This window comes from Oncorhynchus mykiss, chromosome 9 (assembly GCF_013265735.2).
Source record: "Oncorhynchus mykiss isolate Arlee chromosome 9, USDA_OmykA_1.1, whole genome shotgun sequence".
Lineage (NCBI taxonomy): Eukaryota > Metazoa > Chordata > Actinopteri > Salmoniformes > Salmonidae > Oncorhynchus > Oncorhynchus mykiss.
In genome coordinates, this window is record NC_048573.1 from 36,013,738 (window position 1) to 36,039,653 (window position 25,916).

At 45.7% G+C, this 25,916-nt stretch overlaps 1 protein-coding gene across 11 annotated transcripts in view; it reads right to left on the bottom strand.

The window, feature by feature from the left end:
* Positions 1 to 25,916, bottom strand: part of LOC110531157 (serine/threonine-protein kinase WNK2) — a 129,247-nt gene that overhangs the window by 32,940 nt on the left and 70,391 nt on the right. For 5 of the 11 annotated variants that reach the window (XM_036987891.1, XM_036987889.1, XM_036987893.1 and 2 more), the window contains exons 8-16: positions 16,822 to 17,101; positions 16,416 to 16,531; positions 15,002 to 15,985; positions 12,599 to 13,951; positions 11,657 to 11,695; positions 10,937 to 11,098; positions 10,058 to 10,570; positions 6,640 to 6,993; positions 6,332 to 6,381 (exon numbers count right to left, since the gene is read on the bottom strand). In XM_036987891.1, coding sequence (XP_036843786.1) covers positions 6,332 to 6,381; positions 6,640 to 6,993; positions 10,058 to 10,570; positions 10,937 to 11,098; positions 11,657 to 11,695; positions 12,599 to 13,951; positions 15,002 to 15,985; positions 16,416 to 16,531; positions 16,822 to 17,101 — 3,851 coding nt within the window. The remainder of the gene's footprint in view (positions 1 to 6,331; positions 6,382 to 6,639; positions 6,994 to 10,057; positions 10,571 to 10,936; positions 11,099 to 11,656; positions 11,696 to 12,598; positions 13,952 to 15,001; positions 15,986 to 16,415; positions 16,532 to 16,821; positions 17,102 to 25,916) is intronic. The other 6 variants (XM_036987898.1, XM_036987897.1, XM_036987888.1 and 3 more) reach the window with 6 other exon arrangements.

Sequence of the window (25,916 nt, forward strand, 5' to 3'; positions counted from 1 at the left end):
GGTATCTGTACTGATGGCGCAAAAGTCATGACAGGGAGACATAGTGGAGTGGTAACGCCAGTTGGGTACACTACAGCATCCACCGAGAGGCTCTTGCTGCCAAGGGAATGCCTGACAGCTTGAAAGACGTTTTGGTCACTACAGTGAAAATGGTTAACTTTGATAAAGCAAGGCCCCTGAACGCTCGTGTATTTTCTGCATTATGCACTGATATGGGCAGCGACCATGTAACGCTTTTACAACATACAGAAGTGCACTGCTTATCAAGGGGCAAAGTATTGACACGTTTTTTTAAATTGAGAGACGAGCTTAAAGTTTTCTTTACTGACCATAATTAACACTTGTCTGACCACTTGCATGATGACGAGTGTCTCACACGACTGGCCAATCTAGGTGATGTTTTTTCTCGCCTGAATGATCTGAATCTAGGATTACAGGGACTCTCCGCAACTATATTCAATGTGTGGGACAAAATTGAGGCAATGATGAAGAAGATGGGGCTCTTCTCTGTCTGCATTAACAAGGACAACGCGCAGGTCTTTCCATCATTGTATGATTTTTTTGTGTGCAAATCAACTCAAGCTTACGGACAATGTCAAATGTGATATAGCGAAGCACCGGAGTGAGCTGGGTGTGCAATTACGCAGGTACTTTCCCGAAACGGATGACACAAACAACTGGATTCGTTATCCCTTTCATGTCCTGCCTCCTGTCCACTTACCGATATCTGAACAAGAGAGCCTCATCGAAATTGCAACAAGCGGTTCTATGAAAATTGAATTTAATCAGAAGCCATTGCCGGATTTCTGAATAGTTTCTTGCCTTGGCAAATCGCGCTGTTAAGACACTGATGCCCTTTGCAACCACATACCTATGTGAGAGTGGATTCTCTGCCCTCACTAGCATGAAAACTAAATACAGACACAGTGTGGAAAATGATTTAAGACAGACTCTCTCCAATACAACATTGCAGAGTTATGTGCATCATTTCAAGCACACCCTTCTCATTAACCTGTGGCAAGTTAATCACAATTTTTTATGAACAAATAAGGTTTTATATGTAAATGGCTAAATAAAGAGCAAAATTATTGATTGTTATTATATTATTATTTGTGCCCTGGTCTTATAAGAGCTCTTTGTCACTTCCCACGAGCCAGGTTGTGACAAAAACACACTCATTCTTATGTTTAATAAATGTATCGTATAGTGTGTGTGTTGGCAGGCTTACAATGATGGCAAAAAACAACATTTGATAGTGCGCTGACCCTGGTACTAGAGGGGTGCGCTGACCCTGGTACTGGAGGTTGAATATTTGAAGGGGTATGGGACTATAACAAGTTTGGGAACCACTGGACTAGACCAAACTATCCTAGCGTCACTGCTTATCAGTCTAGAGCCATGCTTTTGTTTGGTGTAAGATTGTGCTAACTAGCTAGGCTACTAGCTCACGAGGTGAATGCTAACTACATTGTTAACATTGTTAAAGGATTAGCAGTATTTTGGCTTCATGGAGCCTGCTCGCTCAGCCCAAGGGACAAACCCTTGACCAGCAAAGTCCAAACCAGAATTTTGCCAACATGAATGTCAAGGACATGAAGGAGCTAGAAATCGGCAAGCCACCAGTGGTCGAGCAGTCACTGGCCAACCACCTCAACCTCAGTGCCTTGTTGCTGACAGGCACATCTCTCCCTGGTAAGAATTACCACTTTTCTGCATCCATCTATCAAAAGGTCTATGTGTCTACTGCACGTTCTGTACAGGCGTTGAATATTACGTCCCTACTGCTGGCTTACCAGGCCAATTTGATGCTCGTTCTGCATAATCTCCTAACTATCAGCAAGCCTAACTCAGACCTTTGGAAAGAGATCTGTCGTCAAAGGCTGTCGCCGTGCCATGAGCCTTGTAGTGGTGGGGAAAAGAGCCTTGTGGCTCAACTTGTCCAGCCTGTCGAGAAAGCAGATTTCCTTATTTCCTTGACGTTCCTGTCGAGAAGAAGGAGCTGTTTGGTCAGGTGGAAAAGCACCTCTTCAATCTCAGGAGGCTGAAGAAATTTGGCTTGACACTGAAAACCCACAAACTTTTACAGATCCACAATTGAGAGCATCCTGTCGGGCTGTGTATCACCGCCTGTAACCGCAGGGTTCTCCAAATGGTGGTGTCATCAAGAAATAATTGTTTTATCAAAAACATGCATGTCACAATTATTGGCAACCCTAGAAATTCTTATGAACAAAATCTAATTGATGTACACTACCGTTCAAAAGTTTGGGGTCACTTATAATTTCCTTTTTTTTGTCCATTAAAATAACATCAAATTGATCAGAAATACAGTGTAGACATTGTTAATGTTGTAAATGATTATTGTAGCTGGAAACGGCTGATTTTTTATGGAATATCTACATAGGCTTACAGGGGTCCATTATCAGCAAACATCACTCCTGTGTTCCAATGGCACATTGTGTTAGCTAATCCAGGTTTATCATTTTAAAAGGCTAATTGATCAATTACATTTTTTTTATGTTAGCACAGCTGAAACTGTTGTCCTGATTAAAAAAGCAATAAAACTGGCCTTTAGACTAGTTGAGTATCTGGAGCAACAACATTTGTGGGTTCGATTACAGGCTCAAAATGGCCAAACACAAAGACCTTTCTTCTGAAACTCGTCAGTCTATTCTTGTTCTGAGAAATGAAGGCTATTCCATGCAAGAAATTGCCAAGAAACTGAAGATCTCGTACAACGCTGTGTACTTCTCCCTTCACCGAACAGAAAAAAACCGGCTCTAACCAGAATAGAAAGAGTGGGAGGCGCACAACTGAGCAAGTTTGAGAGACAGACAAGTCCTCAACTGGCAGCTGCATTAAATAGTACCCGCAAAACACCAGTCTCAATGTCAACAGTGAAGAGGCGACTCCGGGATTTAAATTATTTTATTTTACCTTTATTTAACTAGGCAAGTCAGTTAAGAACAAATTCTTATTTTCAATGACGGCCTAGGAACAGGGGCAGAACGACAGATTTGTACCTTGTCAGCTCAGGGGTTTGAACTTGCAACCTTCCGGTTACTAGTCCAATGCTCTAACCACTAGGCTACCCTGCTGGCCTTCTAGGCAGAGTTCCTCTGTCCAGTGTCTGTTCTTTTGCCCATCTTAATCTTTTCTTTTTATTGGTCAGTATGTGATATGGCTTTTTCTTTGCAACTCTGCCTAACACAAAACACGGACATTTCAATGTGACCCCAAACTTCTGAACGGTAGTGTATATTCTGATTTAAGTCTTTGGGAAAATTTAAAAAGGTCATCCATGACTTCCTGTTTCACTGGAGTGGATCACAGTTGGAGAATTGCAGAAGTTGGGGTGTCCAAAACTACTATTAGACACCACCTTCAGGCACACAAGTTATTTGGAAGGGTTGCCAGAAGAAACCGCCTGGAGTTTTCTAAATGTCATTGGAACTTAGATTGGAACCAGGTTCTATGGTCTGATGAGACTAAAATAGAGCTTTTTGGCAACAAACACCAAAGGTGGGTTTGGCATAACAAGAGACATGGTGATCCACTGAAGTATGGTGGTGGATCTGTGATGTTGTGGGACTGTTTTACTTACAAATGCCCTGGGAAGATTGTTAGGATACATAGGCATCATGGACTCCATGTTCCAAGATGAAAAAACTGAGTCGTCATTGGATCTTTCAGCAGGACAACGATCCAAAGCAATACCACCAAATCCACCCGAAAATGGTTCACTGACCATAGAATCAAGCTTTTGCAATAGCCACCCCAGTCCCCTGACCTAAACCTCTGTGGGGTGAGCTGAAGAAAAGAGTCCACAAAGTGAGGACCAAGGACTCTGAAGGACCTGGATAGTTTCTGTATGGAGGAATGGTGTCAAATCTCTTCCTACAGTGAGGGAAAAAAGTATTTGATCCCCTGCTGATTTTGTACGTTTGCCCACTGACAAAGAAATGAACAGTATAATTTGAATGGTAGGTTTATTTGAACAGTGAGAGACAGAATAGCTCAGCTCGTTACCTGTATAAAAGACACCTGGGAGCCAGAAATCTTTCTGATTGAGACGGGGTCAAATACTTATTTCCCTCATAAAAGATTTTTGGCTCCCTCGTGTCTTTTTGTGGATTTTTTTGTTGTTATTCTGTCTCTCACTGTTCAAATAAACCTACCATTCAAATTATAGACTGATCATTTCTTTGTCAGTGGGCAAACGTACAAAATCAGAAGGGGATCAAATACTTTTTTCCCTCACTGTATGTGTTCTTCCACCTCATCAAACATTATAGGAGATGGTTCAGAGCTGTTATCTTGGCAAAGGGAGGGTGCACAAAGTACTAAATGCAGGGGTGCAAATATTTGTGACATTAATGTTTTTTGAATAAAAATAATTATTTCTTTATGCCGATTTTTCTTCTTTTCAGAATTTTAACTCAAATTAGATTCATGATATTTTGAGTGTAATTATATTCGTGATATGATATTTTGAGTGTAAGATAAAGCTGATAAACAACAATTACACAGCCTTTTTTGTTCATATTTACCTATGATGCCAATCATTCAGGAGGGCATTGCATGTGCTCCTAGAACCCTTCCCTTTGTGCAGCGACCCATTCACATGGGTTCGCTCTCAAGGAAGACGGAGGGAATACACTCTACCCGAGGGGCCCCCCGTGCCACGGCTCTCTGGTGATCGAGTCTGGGCTACTCGCCACAAGAGCAAGGAACTGGTGTGCATGCGCAGTCCAGTCCTGGGTCTGGTCCACTGTTACAAAGAAGTACAGACTGCAATTCGCTCTGAAACCACCCGTTTCAACTAAATTTGGAAATCAGCAGTGGCTGGCAACTCGGCACGAATACTAAAGCAGGAAATCTCCTCTCTATTAAGTAAAGGCACTATCAGGGTGATTCCAGCGGCAGAGAGCCACCTAGGCTTTTACTCCCGGTACTTCCAGGTTCCCAAAAAATGTAGAGGTGTCTCGCTCTATTCATCGAGGTGGCTGTTTACCTCAGTTGACCTGCAGGATGATTATTTTCACAAACATCCTGCCAGCACACAGGAGATTTTTAAGGTTTGCGTTTCAAGGTACAGCCGACAAATACCTCGCTGTTCCATTCAGGCTAGTGCTAGCTCCCCAAATGTTCAGCAAATGTGTAGAGGCAGCTCTCATATCCCTGAGAAACAAGTGGCTGAGAATCACGTCTTGATCAGAACGGACAATACGACTGTGGTGGTGAACATCAGCCGCCAGGGGGGCACTCCCTCCCTGCGCTTACGGACTAGCCATCAGGATTATTCTGTGAAGCAGAGCACACCACATCACTCATGTCCTGGGGCGTACTGAACGTAGCAGCGGACTTATTGTCCACAGGGAATCCCCTTAAAAGGGAATGGAAACTTCATCCCCAAGTGGTGAAACAGATGTCAGAGAGATACGGTCAAGCATCTGTCGAGCTCTTCGCAGCGCAAGAAAACGTGCACTGCCCATTGTTCTTTGCACTAGCAGGAGACGCACCACTGGGGGTGAACACACTGGCACACCCATGGTCGAGGGTGTTGCTTTACGCTTTTCCTCTTCTAAGCCTCATACTCCCCCACTCTAGCCAGAGTGAAGGAAGAAGGCTCATCCCTCATCTTGGTAGTCCCTCGATGGCCCTCTGGGAGAGGTTAGGCCTGCCTCTCAGAGTCATAGAGTCTATCCAGAGTGCCAGGGCTCCTTCTACACACTCACTGTATGGAAACAAGTGGTGCATTTTTGAGAAGTGGTGTGACCAAAAACAGATCATCCCTTACCAATGCTCTGTATCCAAGGTTTTATGCTTTCTGACGAACCTTATGGAAGGCTTTCTCCACTGTTAAGGCCTATCTTGCCGCTATCTCGGCCGGTCAAATAGGCTTCAACAATAACATGTTGGGAAAACAACCCATTATGTCGCTTATATCCAGTTCCAAAGCCTTTAGTCCCATCATGGGATTTGTCTATTGTGCTGGAAGCTATTTTACAGCAGCCTTTTGAGCTGCTGGAAAACGAGGAGATTAAATATCTCTCCTTTAAGACCGACCACTTTACTGGTTGCCCTTATGTCCGCAAAGCGAGTGAGTGAGCTGTATGCACTGTCAGTTCACCATTTATGCCTACGGTTTGGCCGGACTTTTACCAAGGTTTCCCTGTTGCCCTTTATGTCTGAGGTTGTTATATTATCCTCATCCTGAGAGACGAGAATGATAGGCATCACTGAACTCTCCATGGTCTCTCCTAACACACCACCAAATCTCTGCACTAGATAGCCATCAGAAGGGTTGAAGAGTTGAGTCAGCTCATACCTGTCGTAGGAGTAGCTGGCCCCTGAAGCCTGCTTCTCTGCACCAGGATCCTGCAGACAAAACAAACAAAAAGTGAGTATGTTCAGAAGGGTTGGGGCATAAACATGGATTGTGTCATTATTAGCGAAGTCATAAACGGAGATGAGTGTGCAGGGAAAGTTGGGGAGGATACTTGGGGTGCAGAGATATTGGAGATGCTGTTTTAGGAAAAAGTAGAGGGAGGGTCAGGGAGGGGCTGAGAAAGGGGAGAATTGAGGGACTGAGATTCAAGGCCTTAGGGACATATCGGACAGGTCAGTCCTCCATACCTCCAGATTGGACTCTGTTTGAGCCTGTCCCGAGGTGAGTGTGGTTCCTGAGTATCTGCTGGCACTGGCCTGGTTCTGCTGAGTCAGGCTGGTGCTTGCAGGCCAAGGGGCTGCTGTCTGGGAGTCAGGGGGTAGTGGAGCTGGAGCCTGTGGTTGGCTCTGGCCTTGGGCCTGATGCTGGGACTGGGTTTGGCTGGGGTTCTGGTTGAAGTCAAGCTGGGTTGTGGCAGTAACAGTGCCAGGGTCCGACACAGTCTGTATTGGAGGGGAGAAAACTGCAGGCTTTGAAGGCTGATTAGGCTGTGCAAAGGGGATGGCATCTGGAAGCTGGGCCTTGGCCTGCTGCTGGACCTGCTGATGTAGGGAAGGACATATATTATATTGGTGGAGGACTCAACATTTATTAAAATATTTATTCTTTATTTGATCAGGTAGGCCAGTTGAGAACACGTTCTCATTTACAACTGCGACCTGGCCAAGATAAAGTAAAGCAGAGCGACAAAAACAACTCAGAGTTACACATACACAAACATACAGTCAATAACACAACAGACAAATCTATGTCATTGGAACTTAAATTGGAACCAGGTTCTATGGTCTGATGAGACTAAAATAGAGCTTTTTGGCAACAAACACCAAAGGTGGGTGTGGCATAACAAGAGACATGGTGATCAACTGAAGTATGGTGGTGGGATCTGTGATGTTGTGGGGCTGTTTAACTTCCAAAAGGAAGTAAATGTAGAAAATGTTATAGATGACTTGGAGCCAGTTGGTTTGGCGACGAATATGTAGTGAGGGCCAGCCAACGAGAGCATACAGGTCGCAGTGGTGGGTAGTATATGGGGGTAGTATATGGGGCTGTGGTGACAAAATGGATGGCACTGTGATAGACTACATCCAGACTATTTTGCAAATGACATCACGGGCAGCAATCTGTTGAAGAGCATGCATTTAGTTTTACTAGCGTTTAAGAGCAGTTGGAGGCCACGGAAGGAGTGTTGTATGGCATTAAAGCTTGTTTGGAGGTTTGTTAGCACAGTTTCCAAAGAAGGACCTGATGTATACAGAATGGTTTCGTCTGCGTAGAGGTGGATCAAAGAATCACCAGCAGCAAGAGCGACATCATTGATATATACAGAGAAAAGAATCAGCCTGAGAATTGAACCCTGTGGAACACCCATAGACTGCCAGAGGTCCAGACAACAGGCCCTCCGATTTGACACACTGAACTCTATCAGAGAAGTAGTTGGTGAACGAGGCGAGGAAGTCATTTGAGAAGCCAAGGCTATTGAGTCTGCCGTTAAGAATGTGGTGATTGACAGAGTGGAAAACCTTGGCCAGGTCGATGAAGACGGCTGCACAGTACCGTCTTTTATCGATGGCAGTTATCATATCGTTTAGGACCTTGAGCGTGGCTGAGGTGCACCCATGAGCAGCTCGGACACCAGATAGCATAGTGGAGAAGGTACGGTGGGATTCTAAATGGTCGGTGATCTGTTAACTTGGCCTTCGAAGATTTTAGAAGGGCAGGGCAGGATGGATATAGGTCTATAACAGTTTGGGTATAGAGTGTCTCCCCCTTTGAAGAGGGGGATGACCGCGGCAGCTTACCAATCTTTGGGGATCTCAGACGATACGAAAGAGAGGTTGAATAGGTTTGTAATAGGGGTTGCAACAATTTGAGGATAATTTTAGAAAGAGGGGGTCCAGATTGTCTAGCCAAGCTAATTTGTAGGGATCCAGATTTTGCAGCTCTTTCAGAACATCAGCTGTCTGGATTTGGGTGAAGGAGAAGCGGGGGGCTTGGGAAAGTTGCTGCAGAGGGTGCTGAGATGTTGGCCGGGGTAGGAGTAGAAAAATGCTTATTGAAATGAACGTTTATCGTAGATTTATCGGTGGTGAAAGTGTTTCCTGGCCTCAGTGCAGAGGGCAGCTGGAAGGTGCTCTTATTCTCCATAGACTTTACAGTGTCCCAAAACGTTTTGGAATTAGTGCTACAGGATGCAAATTTCTGTTTGAAAAAGCTAGCCTTAGCTTTCCTAACTGACTGACTATATTGGTTCCTGACTTCCCAGAAAAGTTGCATATCGCGGGGGCTATTCGATGCTAATGCCACAGGATGTTTTTGTGCAGGTCAAGGGCAGTCAAGTCTGGGGTGAACCAAGGGCTATATCTGTTCTTAGTTCTACATTTTTTGAATGGGGCATGCTTATTTAAGATGGTGAGGAAAGCACTTTTAAAGAGTAACCAGGCTTCCTCTACTGACGGGATGAGGTCAATATCCTCCCAGGATACCTGGGCCAGGTTGATTAGAAAGGCCTGCTCGCTGAAGTGTTTAAGGGAGCGTTTGACAGTGATGAGGGGTGATAATTTGCCTGCGGACCCATTACACACGCAGGCAATGAGGCAGTGATCGCTGAGATCCTGGTTGAAAACAGCAGAGGTGTATTTAGAGGGCAAGTTGGTTGGGATGATATCTAACAGGGTGCCCATGGTTACGGATTTAGGGTTGTACCTGGTAGGTTCCTTGATCATTTGTGTGAGATTGAGGGCATCTAGCTTAGATTGTAGGACGGCCGGGGTGTTAAGCATGTCCCAGTTTAGGTCACCTAACAGCACTAGCTCTGAAGATAAATGGGGGGCAATCAATTCACATATGGTGTCCAGGGCATAGCTGGGGGCTGAAGGGGGTCTATAACAAGCGGCAACGGTGAGAGACTTGTTTCTGGAAAGGTGAATTTTTAAAAGTAGAAGCTCAAATTGTTTGGGCACAGACCTGGATAGTGTGACAGAACTCTACAAGCTATCTCTGCAGTAGACTGCAACTCCGCCCCCTTTGGCAGTTCTATCTTGTCAGAAAATGTTATAGTTAGGGATGGAAATTTCTGGATTTTTGGTGGCCTTCCTAAGCCAGGATTCAGACACGGCTAGAACATCCGGATTGGCGCAGTGTGCTAAAGCAGTGAATAAAACAAACTTAGGGAGGAGGCTTCTAATGTTAACATGTATGAAACCAAGGCTTTTACGGTTACAGAAGTCAACAAATGAGAGCGCCTGGGGAATGGGAGTGGTGCTGGGGGCTGCAGGGCCTGGGTTAACCTCTACATCACTAGAGGAACAGAGGAGGAGTAGGATAAGTGTACGGCTAAAGGCTAAAATAACTGGTCATCTCGTGTGTTCGGAACAGAGAGTAAAAGGAGCAGATTTCTGGGCGTGGTAGAATAGATTCAAGGCATAATGTATAGACAAGGGTATGGTAGGATGTGTGTACAGTGGAGGTAAACCTAGGCATTGGTTTGTGTAAGTGTATTGTATACACAAACTCACAGTTATATATTATCATGTCTATAAAAACAGAAAAATAATAGCTATGTACACAAAAACCTTTGTTCCATTCCAGTCCTCCTCTTATATTTACCTGTCTTAAGGGCAGAAAGCTCGGCAGAGCAAGTTCAGGTGCAGCAGCAGGGTGTGAGTATGTGGGGTGTGTGACGTGTTGAAAAGGGTTTGGGTGCATGTGGTGTGTATGCTGCGGTTGTGTGTTCTGTTGTCCAGGCAGTGAGGCAAGGTGTGAGTGAACCGGGTGTGTGAGAGTGGGGAACTGTGTGTGAGGGTGTGTGTGTGTCATAACACTCTTTTGCAGAGCAGCGGGGTACATCTGCTGATGCTGTGGCAGTGTGGGTGCTGTCATGGCCAGCAGGGGTGTGTGTGAGGATATCGGGGGCACTGAGGTGGGGGGCGCCAGAGCATTCTCTATATGCAAGGGGACGAGGGACGAGACAGAGGGGGGCAGAGTGGCAGGCTGGCCTGGGGAGAGGTAGAGAGGGGGCAGAGAGGAGGGGTAGGACTGGGGAACAGGGCAGGGGTGAGTGTAGGTGTCACATCCAGTCAGAGAGGTCAACACTTGAATGTTGAGATACGGTGAGGAAAACTGGGAGGAGGATAAGAAAAGGGTAGAATAAGAAAGCAATCAGAGACCCGGGTTTGGAGTTTGGAACCTCCATACTGCAGACCGATCAGGCAAGCAAAAGGCAAATTGCAAAAAATGGCATATTTCCAATACAGTACACAACTTTTGACAAAAAAGCTGTGTACTATGGTGTATTTGATGCCATTAGAGAGAAAGCAAGATATATCCTAATAGCTGCTCAATTAAGAACTTTACTTTTTAGTTGTCAAATGCTATAAGCACATCTACCTATATAGAGTTGGCTACATATGGTACCAAAAAGAAAGAGACAGGGAATAAAGAATAATCCATCACAGGTAGCAGTAAAAGTGAGAGGGGAGGGGTTACCTGGGAAAGGTGTGTTGGTGGCAGAGAGGTGGAGATCTGCAGTGGCTGCAGCTGCTGAGGGACAGAGGCCTGAGCCAATAGCTGCTGAGGAGGAGATGCCTGGGAAGGCAGACTAGATGATGATTGGTGGTGCTGGGAAAGGCTTTGAGCAGCAGGAAAATTCTACAGACAGCACAAGCGAGGGAGTGTAAGATAGAAAAATAGAGCGAGAGAGAAAGAGAGGGAGAGAGGGGGGAGAAATGAAGTGGGATGAGGCTAGGTCTCCGGTTACATCTCTCAATTGGACATTTTTTCCTGCCATTGACCCAAATCAAAAATCAGGCCCACATTTCCCATCCTGTCCCTGTCTCTGTGCCAGGAGTCAGCCAGCATCTGCTACTGTTACTGCTGCACACTCCACAGACAAAACAGTCCTGAGGGACTGGCGGATGCAGCGGATAAAACAACTATTATTGTTTTCATTTTGTAGTATCCAATATCTTTCTATTTGGCCACACTCGGAGGAAACTCCTGTTTATTAGGCTACTAGCAGTTTGGTGATTCACCTAACATACAATACACTTACACAGCTGGTCCTCATCCCAGCAGCACCAAAACAAACCAACAGCATTGTCATAAACAAATGTTTATCTGACAGAGAATGTGTATTCGTTTTCTCTCCCTCTGACAGTGTTATTTAGCCCATTTAGACCGTGTGTATTGAGAGGAAGGGAGATCTACCTGGTTCAGGAAAACTGTGTTGAAGACATAGGGTTGGTTCTATGAAGAATGAAAACACAGGGTCAGAGAACTGAAACTTGACTCAAAAGGGGAACACTGTACTACTGTACGGTTACTCTCCACCAAGTTCAATGGGAATGGCACTACTTTTCAGGTCAGCCTGAGCAAGGTACTTGCAACTGAGCATCAACAGATCCTTGATGATAAAGGGTGTTGGGGAATAATCAGAATTGGTGGGTAACATAGATAAGATGTTTTATTTTCATGATATACTTATGAGTTATTTCTCATAAGAATGTATTTTGTTGTACTATAGTGGTGGCCATTGGCAGTTATCTGTTCTATGTCAAGACTAAGTTGCATGGGCCGCAGAGAGGGGAGAGGTCAAGGTGTCATCATGTGTAAACATATATTTTGCTCTTTTGCTCCACTGTGTCTGTGTGCCAGTCACTCCCTACTTTTCCCATCGGGGAGAGGAGGATGGCAGTGTATGGAATCATTCTATGCTCCCCGTGAGCTTGTCCAGGATTGGTTGTATTTAGAATTGGTTGTATTTAGAATTGGTTGTATCTAAATGACAATTTGATATATGCCTGTTGATATGGAGGATTGGTTTATGGTTCTGGGTTTGAGTAAGGAGACAACGCTGAACGATTTATTATGTCTATGCTGTCTGACTATGTGTGTTCTTTGCTATTAAAGGATCTCAGTTGCAATGTAGAGGGGGCTCTCAGAGAATTCATTGATAGACACTGAATTGATCTGAGAGTCACAGGGTTGTGATAGAGCTCATATAATTAAAGATGGACTTTGATAACTAACTCTGACTTGTGTGTGGTTTGCGCTCATGATTTGGTAAATAGAGGAAATTTCCACGACAAGGGTTAGAAGTGCACAGCGTCAACCTCAGGCTGACTCCTATACTCCTATATCTAAACTCACCTGTTGGCCTAGTGGTAGTGTAGCTGCCTGGGCCTGGCTGTGCTGTGGAGTGGAAATCACAGTCTGTTGTTGCACTATGGGGGCCACTGGGTAGGTCTTAGGGACTGCAGCCTGCTGTGGAGCAGATGGACAGGCCTGACCCATCACACTGGGTTTCGTTGGCGTGTAGCCTTGTACCGGTGCAGCCTGTTGTTTTATGTGTGGGGCTGTGGGTGTGTAGCTCTGTGAAGCAGTGTTCGGTTGCCCCATTAGGGGTGCAGCGTTGGGGTAACTCTGGAGGGTTGAACCTTGCTGCACAGTATGGGCAGGTGACTGATAGCTCTGGACGACTGGAGCCTGTTGGACAGTGGGCTGGGCCATTGTCTGGCTGTGTTTGGGTAGGGGGACCTGCACAGTTTGCTGGTTGTGCTGCTGAATGGGGGCCTGAACAGGCTGTTGGCGGTGTTGTACTGAGGGCTGGGGCATTGGCTGGCTATGTTGCTGTTGAATGGGGACCGGCGCAGTCTGTTGGCTGTGATGCATGGGACTAGACTCGCCTGGCTGCAGACTGGGAGGCATGGCTGTGGCTGGGAGGCTGTGTGGCGCTGGGCAAGGCTGGACTGGGGGAAGCACAGCAGCAGCTAGAGGCTGTGTTGCGACACTGGGATCCTGAGTAGGGAGACTGGGTATAGGTACGGTGTGGACCACAGTTGGGGCTACAGATGCATAGCTCTGTGGGGGAGCGAGATGTTGCAGATGCTCCACTGGAGCTGGGTATCTCTGTGCAGCTGGTTGTGAGGGTATTGTTGCAGTTCCTATGCTAGCTGCCAATACAGTATGTTGGACAGGCATGGCTACTGCTGCTGAGAAGCTTGCTGCTGTTGGGGTCTGTTGCAGAATTGGAGCTGCAGCAGTTTGAGTCATTTGTTGCTGAGTTGGGGCACTGTAGCTCTGTGGAGTTGGTGTCTGTTGGATTGGCATAGTTGCTGCAGTGTAGCTTGCTGCAGTGTGTGGCTGTTGCAGGGGCAGGGTAGCTGCTGAAAAGCTTGCTGCAGGCTGTTGAAGTGGTACATTTGCAGTTGAATGACTTGCTGCTGTTGCTGCCTTTTGCAGAGCTGGAGCTGGGTAGGTATGTCCAGTATTGTTATGTTGCAGAGGAATGTTTGATGCTGTGTAAGTTGCCGAGGCTGGGGTGTGTTGTAGAGCTGCAGCCGAGTAGCCTGCTGCGGTAGGTGTCTGTTGGGCTGCCAGGGGACTGGCGGGATAGTTGTGGCCAGGCTGGAGGTACTGCAGGGGCGTGTGCAGGGCTGGGGCAGAGGCAGGCTGGCCCTGGAGAGATGACTGGTTCTGGAGCAATGCATGCACAGCACTGGGCTGAGAGGAGAGATGGAGACATGTTAGAGGACAGACAGAGATAGTCACTTCTCTGGGCGGCGCTTTTAGGCCCCCGTTAAAAATGTCTGTATTTGACAGTGATGTAAAAATATTATGAATGAACACAAATATCTAAATCTACAAACTAGAACAATAATAGCTAGACATCCTGTACAAGAGAAAAACATGAGCCGAAATGTTCAGTTGACAAAAACAAAGGATGTCAATGATAATGCGTGGATGAAGGATTAAAATAAAGTTGTAAAAACACCCAAACAATGAGCAGGGTTAACAGAAGAGGCAGCAGGTGTGCACTAAAATAAGGAGGCAGAGGATGGGGAAGAGGGGACACACAGCCATAATTCATTCCCTTCGTTTGCCACAGCCATCTGTCCATTCACTGAGGACGTTCCATGGGCAGGGAGATATGAGTCGGTGTAAAAAGGCGGGTTTTGCATTTTTGGCAGTTGGTCAGTGAAGTAGAAACAGAAGACGCTGACATTAAAACAGGCTAGCTGAAGTTGGCAAAGGGTTAGAGAGTTAGTGTAGACAGCAGCATCTATGGCCCTCCAGAGAACCAGCTTGTCCCAAAGCGCACAAACAGAATCAGTGGAGGGACCATGGACTTCTATGGTAGTTTGAAGCTGAGCGGAAGAGAGAGAGCAGGGCCCAGTCCCATGGCTGCATTAAAACAGAGCGCCCTCTACTGGCCCAAAGAGGGAGTGAGGTCTAGAGCAATCATCAGCTCCATCTTATGCAAAGTAGCGCCTTCTATAAGCTGGGAGGAGTCAGTTCTACGGGTGAGAGTTTGAGCTGAGGGTAGGGGTCTGGGAGCCTCTCAGTAGTCTAAAGCAGACCCCTCTCATCTGCTTTACCAAATCTGCACTGACATCATGGAACTGGACAGGTGAAAGCACAATCATTGTTGGTATCAACAGTAAGTTCACCTATCCTTTGTTGTCAGTTCAGTGCAGTTGAAGGAAAGGAGACATGGAGAGAAAGACACTTCAGACCATTGAGATGCAGCCCTAGTCTCCCTGTGGGACCTACCACTCCCGGAGGCCCGGTGGCTTGGTGCTCCCCAGCACAGTAGCTGGCCTTGTGGTCCTGTGTGGGCCTGCCTAGAGGGGGTGCTGTGTGGTCACCACTGAAGCTGCCTCTCTGGGTTAACTTCAGACTACCATCCCCATAGCTCCGTACAGGCTGTTGGGCTGTACGCAGGTGGAGGAGGGAGGCTTGGCCCTGGTTGGATGGGGTGGTTTTACGGCTGATGATGTTCATCAGGTTCTTTTGTAATAAGGAGAGGTCAGAGAAGTCACTTCCTGTATGACTTGGACCTTTCATCCCTCCTGACCCTGCAGTTGTCGTCATCCCACTGGAGAAGTGGTGGTGCCGGTGGGGGCAAGCACAGGGGTGTGGTGGAAAGGGAAAAGCAGTGTGCTTCTTGTGCCCCCCTTCTCGTGACTTCACCAGCAGCAGAGAGAGACAGGCTTGGCACAGGTGGTTTCTGGGTGCGCCTTGGTGATGATGATGGTGGTGTTGAAGGGCAGAGTTTAGGCTCTGCAGCGTGCTAAGGTCCGAGTGCCTCCGCCCCACTGCTGCCTCCACTGACACAGACTTCAACCTACTTCCATTGGTGGCTTCCAATGTCGGAGATTCTATAGAAGAGTCACTATGACGTCGGGCCTCAGAGTATGTGGGGGATGGGGGGGCCAGGAGGACGGGGGCAGGAAATGCACTCGGGGAAGGGAAGCCGTCCTCGGCCTCAGAGCGGGACTCAGAGGGGCTGCTCTCTGACTGGTCGTCTGGTGATGTGGGGGAGGGACTGGAAGCTCTCCGTTGGCTGCAGGACCCAGAGGTAATAGGTTGCAGGAGCATATGAAGAGGGATGTCGTTGTTGCCCCTAAGAGTGTCAATGACCGAGGCACTCCCTCTCCGTGTCCCTGCACACACTCGGAACTCTGGCCCCAGGGCTGCTTTCCACCCCTCGCCCCTTTCACAGGATCGGGGACGTGCTGAAGCCAAACACTGACGCTGAGCCCATACAGGGACCCACAGGCAAAACACACCTTACTCAAAAGGCACACAACCAAAACACATATGCACAACAAAAACATGATAATGAAGTGGGATAGAGATGAATTGGGGAATTCTGAGATAATGGGATACACGTGAGTGTGTGTGTATTAAATCAGTATACGTTGAGCATAAACATACATGTGCCAATGTTAGCAGACATGTAAATTGATACAGATTTATGGATAAAGGCAAATAACCATGTTTGTGAGCATATGTAACATACATGTGCATGTAATGCATATCTCTATGTAAATGATGATGTATGTGCATGTGTCCAGTATGTGTGTGTAGTGTATGCATGTTAATGACCCTCTGCGCAGTTCACATGTCTTGAGTGTACATGAAGTGTACATGAAGTGTACATCTGTATGTGTGTGGTACAGACCTGCTGTGTTGCCATGGTGATGGGCTCCACTTGGGACTGGTAGAGGACATTGTGCTGGCTGCTGTGGGAGTCAGAAAACACAGTGGAGCCCAGGCCGCTGTCAAAGGTACTGTCTGCTACATAGACAAACAGAGATGGAGGTTAGTCTTTAACCACACAGGCAACTAGAACAAAGTGACAAAGAGCGGTTACACATTAGACACAAATAAACAAGTACAAACCCCCATAATATAAACACTACTGTCAAAGATCAATTCAACTAATGACACAGAGACCACTGTATTAAATGTATGTGAATGTGTGACAGGAAGGAGATGTGTTGTGGGGTCTTGTGGGGTTTTACATGTTGTGGGGTTTTACATGTTGCGTGTCTTTCCACATGATGTGTGTGTCAGTGGTGTCTCACATGTGACAGAGGTTGCGCTGGCCGGAAGGTTACATAGCCTGTCGTGCTGGTCTGCTTCTGGCTCGTTGGGCTCAATCAAAGGGGGCTGTCCTGCCTGTGTAGCCCCAGCAGAGGTCCCCTGGGCTAGGGTGGCCTGGGCCCTGAGTCCTGCCTCTCCCTGGTTCACTGGGGGTAGGGCCGACACAGTCCTCTCCCGCCTCCATTTAATAAGTGCTACGCGGTCCCGGATCGACTTCCCCACGATCTTAGCATCACTCTCATGGAAGAACCCTGATTCCACCTGTCGGGGAGAGGAGGAGTGTGGGAAGAGGAGTATTTTTTAGAGTCAATGTGTTAGAGGAAGAGAGAAAACAGGAGAAAGCCAGGAAGAGGGATGGTGAGAGAATCATTTCTTGAGGAGGGCAGCAGCTGTCAGCAGCTGGGTTCAGAGAGAATAGTCCGCCTCTGTCTGGGACAACAGCACTGGAGACAGGATACAGGACAGGTGCATTTAGACCATGGGAAGAGATACATCTGAAATAATGATGTTTAGATTTTGGGGGGGGTTTGGAGTCATTAATAGGCATTATGGCCTGAACCTTCCATGGAATGTTTCAATGGTTTCTGTTTTAGCACAACCTGACAAATGTATTTATTTCATGGAGTATGAGTCCCATATCTTTAACATGAGCTTTGCTTTTAAGACCGTCGTTCACAATGTAAAATGTAGTCATTTAATCAACCCAAACTTAATAAAACATGTCATAAAACATCCCTGAATAATAATAATAATAATAAAGAAAAGAAGCATAAGAGGCAGCGTTTCCGCTCGCTAAGTAGCATAGTGCATGAATGAACACAACAGCCCCGTCGATAAAGATAAACTGCATCTCCCATGGTGCCCGTCTGTGAAGAAATGAGTCATCGAAAGTGGTGAGGGGTGATCGAAGATGAAGAGCTGTGGGCCACATTCCTTCTCTCTCTCTATCATTACAGCAAGACCTTCAATTTTCCCCAGCTCATCCTGACCCAGCGCAGACAGATGGAGAGATGTCACCATAGAGGGAAGAAAGCAGGTCAGCTTGCTGTCTGCCAAAATAATCTATGGCCCTGATTCTCAGTAACACTGAGCACTGCAGCCTGACCCATTAACAACAGCAATGATCACTCTGGAAGGAATGAGAGAGCCAACCCTGAGGCCTCATAGAGTGAACCTCACAGGGCACACACACTAACAACTGATTCATGGAGTGCTGAATAATGTATATATTTTCTTTCTCCATATTAAGTCAATCTCTGATAAGCTACACGGGAAAGGACTTAGAGGGAAATGTATACAAGCAACCTTAGAAATACGGATCATGAAATCAATAACTTGCATCAGATAGCATTCATATTAGTGGCGACCGATTATGATTTTTCAACGCCGATACCAATTATTGGAGGACCGAAAAATGCAGATACCGGTTAAATCGGCCCGATTTTTATATATATATATATTTGTAATAATGACAATTACAACAATACTAAATGAACAATGAACACTTGTATTTTAACTTAATATAATACATAAATAAAATCAATTTAGTCTGAAAATAAATAATGAAACATGTTCAATTTGGTTTAAATAATGCAAAAAAACACAGTGTTGGAGAAGAAAGTAAAATGTAAAAAAGCTCATGTTTAAGTTCCTTGCTCAGAACATGAGAACATATGAAAGCTGGTGGTTTGTTTTAACATGAGTCTTCAATATTCCCAGTTAAGGTTATAGTTAGGTTGTAGTTATTATATGAATTAGAGGACTATTTCTCTCTATACCATTTGTATTTCACAGACCTTTGACTATTGGATGTTTTTATAGGCACTATAGTATTGCCATCCTAATCTCGGGTGTTGATAGGCTTGAAGTCATACACAGTGCTGTGCTTCAAGCATTGCGAAAAGCTGCTGGCAAACAGAGGAAAGTGTGGTTTGAATGAATGCTTATGAGCCTGCTGCTGCCTACCACCGCTCAGTCAGACTGCTCTATCAAATATCAAATCATAGACTTAATTATAATATAATAACACACAGAAATACGAGCCTTAGGTCATTAATATGGTAAAATCCGGAAACTATCATTTAGAAAACAAAACATTTATTGTTTCATTGAAATACGGAACCGCTCCGTATTTTATCTAACGGGTGGCATCCCTAAGTCTAAATATATCTGTTACATTGCACAACCTTCAATGTTATGCCATAATTATGTAAAATTCTGGCAAATTAATTACGTTCTTTGTTAGGAAGAAATGGTCTTCACACAGTTTGCAACGAGACAGGCGACCCAAACTGCTGCAAATTCCCTGACTCTGCTTACACTGAACGCAAGAGAAGTTACACAATTTCAGGCACTGCATTGACTTTATGCAATGCAGGACAAGCTAGTTAAACTAGTAATATCATCAACCGTGTCTAGTTAACTAGTGATTATTGTTAAGATTATATAAAACAAAGAGAAGTTTAATGCTAGCTAGCAACTTACCATGGCTCCTTGCTGCCTGCACTCATGTAACAGGTGGTCAGACTACCATGCAGTCTCCTCGTGGATTGCAATATAATCGGTCATAATCGGCATCCAAAAAGGCAGATTACCGATTGTTATGAAAACTTGAAAATCGGCCATTCCGATTAAAACATCGACCTCTAATTCATATATTATCCATTTCAGAGACACTTAGATAATTCCTTTAGTGATACAGCAGTAGCAATACAAGGATATAACAACTACAGAAGAGACAGGAATGCCTATAGGGGAGGTGTGTGACTGAGTGAGTGAGTGAGTGAGTGAGAGATAGGAGAAGGGGTCTGAACAGTATTCAGACCCCTTCACTTTTTCCACATTTTGTTACGTTTCAGCCTTATTCTAAAACGTATATTAAATAAAAAATGTTCATCAATCTACACACAATTCCCCATAATGAAAAAGTGAAAACATGTTGTTTTTTTTGCAATTTTTTTAAACTTAAATACTTTATTTACATAAGTATTCAGACCCATGAAATTCAAAATTGAGCTGAGGTGCATTCTGTGTCTATTGATCATCCTTGAGATGTTTCAACATCTTGATTGGAGTCCCCTGTGGTAAAATCAATTGATTGGACATGATTTGGAAAGGAACACACCTGTCTATATAAAGGTTCCACAGTTCACAGTGCATGTCAGAGCAAAAACCAAGCCACGAGGTTGAAGGAATTGTCGTAGAGCTCCAAGACAGGATTGAGTCGAGGCACAGATCTGGGGAAGGGTACCAAAACATTTCTGCCGCATTGAAAGTCCCTATCTTTTTTAAATGAAACAAGTTTGGAACCACAAAGACTCTTCCTAGAGCTGGCTGCCCGGCCAAACTGAGCAATCGGGGGCTTTGGTCAGGGAGGTGACCAAGAACCTGATGGTCACTTTGACAGAGCTCTAAAGTTCATCTGTGGAGATGGGAGAACCTTCCAGATGGATAACCATCTTTGCGACTCTCCACCAATCAGACTTTTCTGGTAGAGTGGAAAGATGGAAGCCCCTCCTCTGGAAAAGGCACATGACAGCTTGGAGTTTGCGAAAACACACCTAAAGACTCTTAGACCATGAAAAACAAGATTCTCTGGTCTGATGAAACCAAGATTGAACTCTTTGACCTTAATGCCAAGAGTCACGTCTGGAAGAAACTTTGCACTCAGGACCTATTCACCTTTCAACAGGACAACCACCCCAAGTACACAGCCAAGACAACGCAGGAGTTGCTTTCGGGACAAGTCTCTGAATGTCCTTGAGTGGCCCAGCCAGAGCTCAGACTTGAACCGGATCGAACATCTCTGGAGAGACTTGAAAATAGCTGTGCCGCAATGCTCCTAATCCAATAAAAAATAAATTAAATTAAATTTTTGCTTTGTCATTATAGGGTTTTGTGTGTAGATTGATGAGGAAAAAATATATTTAATACATTTTAGAATAAGGCTGTAACGCAACATAATTTGGAAAAAGTTGAGGGTTCTTTCCGTAGGCACCATATCAGAGCGATATCCCTGTAATTCTTAGAGAAGATCTCATGTCAAGTGTAATTGAAGTGTTGTGGTTGCAGGTTCACCCGCCTCATGTAAAGTCTATTATTTTAGTGTATTGCTGTAGGCCACCAAGAAGTAACAGTCAGTATCTACATATTTGTGTGTGAAATGCCTGACAGTGTGTGTGATGTTAACAAATAGGATTGGGAAAGGCCCTCTCCTGTTTCAGCATGACAATGCCCCTGTGCACAAAGCGAGAAATGGTCAATGTGATCAATGTGGGAGAACTTGACTGGTCTGCACAGAGCCCTGACCTAAAACCCCATTGAACACCTTTGGGATGAATTGGAACGCCGACTGCGAGCCAGGCCTAATCGTCCAACATCAGTGCCCGTCCTCACTAATGCTCGTGGCTGAATTGAAGCAAGTCCCCGCAGCAATGTTCCAACATCTAGTGGAAAGCCTTCCCAGAAGAGCGGAGGCTGTTATAGCAGCTACAGGGGGATCGTCTCCATATTAATGCCCATGATTTTGGAATGAGATGTTTGTCCACATACTTTTGGTCATGTAGTGTAGGTGTCCACATACTTTTGGTCATGTAGTGTAGAATTTTGATGAGGCATACATCTGTGGAAGGGTATAAAACAATTTCTAGAGTGTTGAAAGTTTCCAACAGCACAGTGGTCTCTATCATTGAGAAATTGAAACACATACATTTAAACTACCAAGACTGCCTAGAGCTGGTTGTCCGACCAAACTGAGCAGCCGGGCAAGAAGGACCTTGTTCAGAGAGGTGACCAAGAACCCAATGAACCACAGAGTTCCTTGAGGGAGATGGGAGAACCTGCCAGAAGGACAGTTTCTACAGCACTTCACGAATCTGGGCTTTATGGGAGAGAGGTCAGACGGAAGCCAATCCTGAGAAAAAGACACGACAGCACGAGTTTGCAAAAAGGCACGTGAAATGGCGCCGATTATATAACGGCGTCGGAGGAGATAGCTACCGTTTTAAGTGCTCCTAACCAACTGTGCTATTTTGTTAGTTATTGTAATATTTGTGTTGTGGAGAAATGACCAGGCAGGAGACAGGAGTACAGTTAGTTTTCCTTTAGTCAAAACCCCTCGTGCTCTACAGTTCCCGGCACCCCAGTGCGCATGTGCATTTCCTATTAGGTGTAGTAACGTAACACTGCCGTAATGCATTACTGCTTAGTAACAGCACAGTAACTAATATAAACAGATGTAGATCCCAGATACTACACTCCTCCCCCATAGTGTTTAACTCCCAGAGAACAAGGTCAATATGTTAGGTAACTACTAATGCATTATCTGAACAATGCATTCTTAAACATTTTTCAACTACTGGGTTGAAGCAGACTTTTCAGAGCCCAACACAAATCCAGGGGATTATTCTGCCCCGAAGATGGAGTTTGTGTCCTAATAACTAACCCAGGTAATGTCCTTTTTCTTTCCTTTTATCTAGGACATATTAAAGTGTTTGTTTTACTGTCTGTTACCTCCTTAACCAGCTCAACTCACAGGTCAAGCTTTTGAGGTGCCCTTCGCTGTCAAATAGGATATCTCCGCTCCTCCTAGGCTTCCTGTGGTGGGCCAGGTTCGGGTGGAAGGTCAGGCTCTGTCTCTCCCGTACGTCCACAGTCAGGAGAATAGTCCTGGAGGTCGTTATTGTTCTTGTTCTCTCGGCATGTCTCTGCTGGGGCGTTGGACCCAATTTGCAGATGGCGTTGGACCCAATAGCAGATGATCCACATGAACGTTGACCTGGCGATGACCAATTTGGACTTGGTAAGTCAAAGGTCCTCTGCTTTGCAAGATCACACCTGAGTTCCACAGGCGCTTAGGGTGTCTGAAATCACGTACCATCACCCTCTCTTCCTCTTTGAATTCTCTGACAGTCTTTGAGTGTCTGTCATGAGCTTTCTTCTGCTGTAGCTGGTGCTTTGCCACAGTGCTTGACAAGTCTGGTTTCAACAATGTCAGGCGGGTACGTGGTTGGCGTTTCAGAAACAGTTCAGCTGGTTTACATTCCGTTACTGTGTGTGGTGTGTTACGGTAAGTAAACAGGAACCGCGGAAGCCTTTGGTGGGTGGGCACAGACTGAACCTCGAGTCTAGTCCAGACCTTCTTAAAGGTATGCACGGCTCTCTCCGCTGCTCCGTTTGATGCCGGATGGTAAGGTGGTGACAGGATGTGCCTTACTCCATTGTTCTTGAGAAACATTTCAAAATCGTTTGACGTGAACGGAGGGCCATTGTCCGATACGAGCTCCTTGACTAGTCCAAAGGATGCAAACAGGTGTCTGAGAAGATTGATGGTCTTCTCAGCTGTGGTCAGTTGAGTAGGGAACACTTCCATCCACTTGGAATGGACATCAACAAGGAAATGTTGCTTGTCAATTTCGGCGTAATCCACATGGATGCGTTCCCAAGGTGTAGCAGCCCAGGACCATGGATGAATAGGTGCAGCAGCCGGCTTGTTGCAAACAGCTTCACAAGGTGAGCAGTGGCCTACATGCTGTTGAATGTCCTGATCCAGTCCAGGCCACCACAGATAACTGCGAGCGAGTGCTTTCATTCGAGTGGTCCCTGGATGTCCCTCATGCAGGTCAGATAGCAGTCTCCTCTGGAATTTGTGAGGTACCACCACCCTTGATCCCCACAGAACACACCCTTGATCAGTGGACAACTGGTCTTTCTTGTCGATGAATGGACGAAGGTTATCGTCATTTACGAAGGTTGGCCAACCGCCTAATGTTAAGTCCAAGACTTTGGAAAGCACAGGGTCTTTCCTTGTTTCCTCTGCTATGTCAGAAGCAGATATGGGCAATTCATCAATGAGAGAGATCTGGAAGACTGCTCTATCATCTTCACTGTCGGAGTCACTATTGCACGGTAGTCTCGATAGTGCATTGGCATTTGCGTGATCACTGGATCGTCTGTACTCAATCTCGTAGTCGTAGGCTAACAATATCAGAGCCCAACATTGCATTCGAAGTGCAGCAAGGGTTGGTATAGCTGATTTTGGTCCAAGGATGGCCAACAGAGGCTTGTGATCTGTCAGCAGTTGGAACTTCCTTCCGTAGAGGTATTTGTTAAACTTCTTCACTCCGAATATTATGCTCAGGGCTTCCTTCTCAATTTGAGCATAATTTTTCTCACTTGGTGACAGAGTCCGTGATGCAAATGCAATAGGGTGTTCTTCACCTGACGGTAGAACATGTGAGATGACGGCTCCTACTCCATATGGAGATCATCACACGCGAGTCTCAGCTTCATCTCTGTGTTGTAGTGGGCAAGCCACTTGCTCTTTAGCAGACGCTGTTTGCAAGTCTTGAATGCTTCTTCGCATTGTGGGGACCAATTCTACTTTGTATCGGCCTGCAGCAGTTGGTGAAGCGGATGCAACAATGTGGACAAGTTTGCCACAAACTTTCCGTAATAGTTCAGAAGCCCCAAAAATGACCTCAGCTCTGAGATATTTGTGGGTGCTGGTGCGTTAACGATTGCTTCCACCTTGCTGTTGGTTGGGTGCAGGCCTTGTGCATCAATCTTGTATCCGAGATACTCCCCTGAGTCCTGGAGGAACTCACACTTGCTGCGTTTCATTCTCACTCCGTATTTCTCCAGTCTTGACATCACTTTGTCCAGCACTACAAGGTGCTCTCCAATGGTTGGTGCTGACACAAGGATGTCCTCCATGAAGCACACAACATGGTCTATACCGTCCAAGATCTGATCCATTGTTTGTTGGAATATCGCTGGAGCTGTCGAGATTCCATAGGCCAAGCGATTGAATCTGAATAGCCCCTTGTGTGTATTGATGGTCAGATACTGTTCTGACTCCGGATCCAGCTTCAGTTGCTGATAAGCGAATGCCAGGTCCAGCTTACTGAAAACCTTCCCACCAGCTAGAGTGGCAAACAGATCTTCAGCGTTTGGTAGTGGATATTCCTCTGGTAGTATGCAGCGATTTACTGTGACCTTGTAGTCACCGCACATTCTGACAGTCTTGTTTTTCTTTGGGACTACAACAATCGGAGCGGCCCAGTCGCTCCTCGATACTTTCGTGATTATGTTATTCTTCTGTAGGCGGTCCAGTTCCTTCTCTACTGCTTCCTTAAGAGCATAGGGAACTGGACGTGGTTTGTGAAAGATAGGCTTGGTTCCTTCTTGCACTCTGACTTTTGCTGTGAAGTCTTGTATTTCACCGTAATCATCTTTGAAAAGTTATTTGTGCATCTCCAGCATGTTAGTGAGTGTAGCCTGACTCACTGGTTTGTCATTTCTGAGACTGAAGATTTCTCCCCAGTTCAACTTGATCTTTTGTAGCCAGTTTCTGCCTAGCAAGGCTGATTTTTCTCCTTTAACAATGACAAGCGGTAGCGTCCACTCCTTCCCCTCATACCTGACTGGTACCTGGATCTGCCCTAACACAGGAATAGTGTCACCAGTGTATGAAGAAAGGCGGATGGACGCGGGCTGAAGAGGGCACTCTTTGTTTTTCTTTGTAGAGTCTCTCTGGAACCAGACATACAGACGCTCCGGTGTCCAGCTGCATTTTTACTGGTTTTCCCGCTAACTCCATGTTGAGATAGATTCCATATTTTAGTTGTTGAGCTGTGTACACTGTGAACAGTTCCAATACTGTTTCAGTTGTACCTTCCTCTTCTTGTGCTGCGTCTGACACTTTGTGCGCTCTTCCTGTGCGTTTTGAGGCCTTACACACTCTCTGTAAATGTCCAACCTTTCCACAATTGTGGCACTTTTCATTTTGGAATCGACATTCACTGTGCTGATGATTATCTCCCCCACATCTGTAGCAACTTGGCTTAGACCTTTGAGATGTGGGCTGCTTTGTTCTTGTGTAACCTTGAGGACGGGACTGAAAAAAGTGTGACTTTTGTGAGCTTTTTCGACCTTGTGAACACCTTTCTGACGTTCTGCATGTCCCGATAGCTCAATAGTATCCCTGTGGGCAAGCTCGAGTCCAAGTGCTATATCACAGGCTTTCTTAAAGGTCAGGTCCTTCTCTGACAGAAGCCTTCTGTGATATGCTTCACCT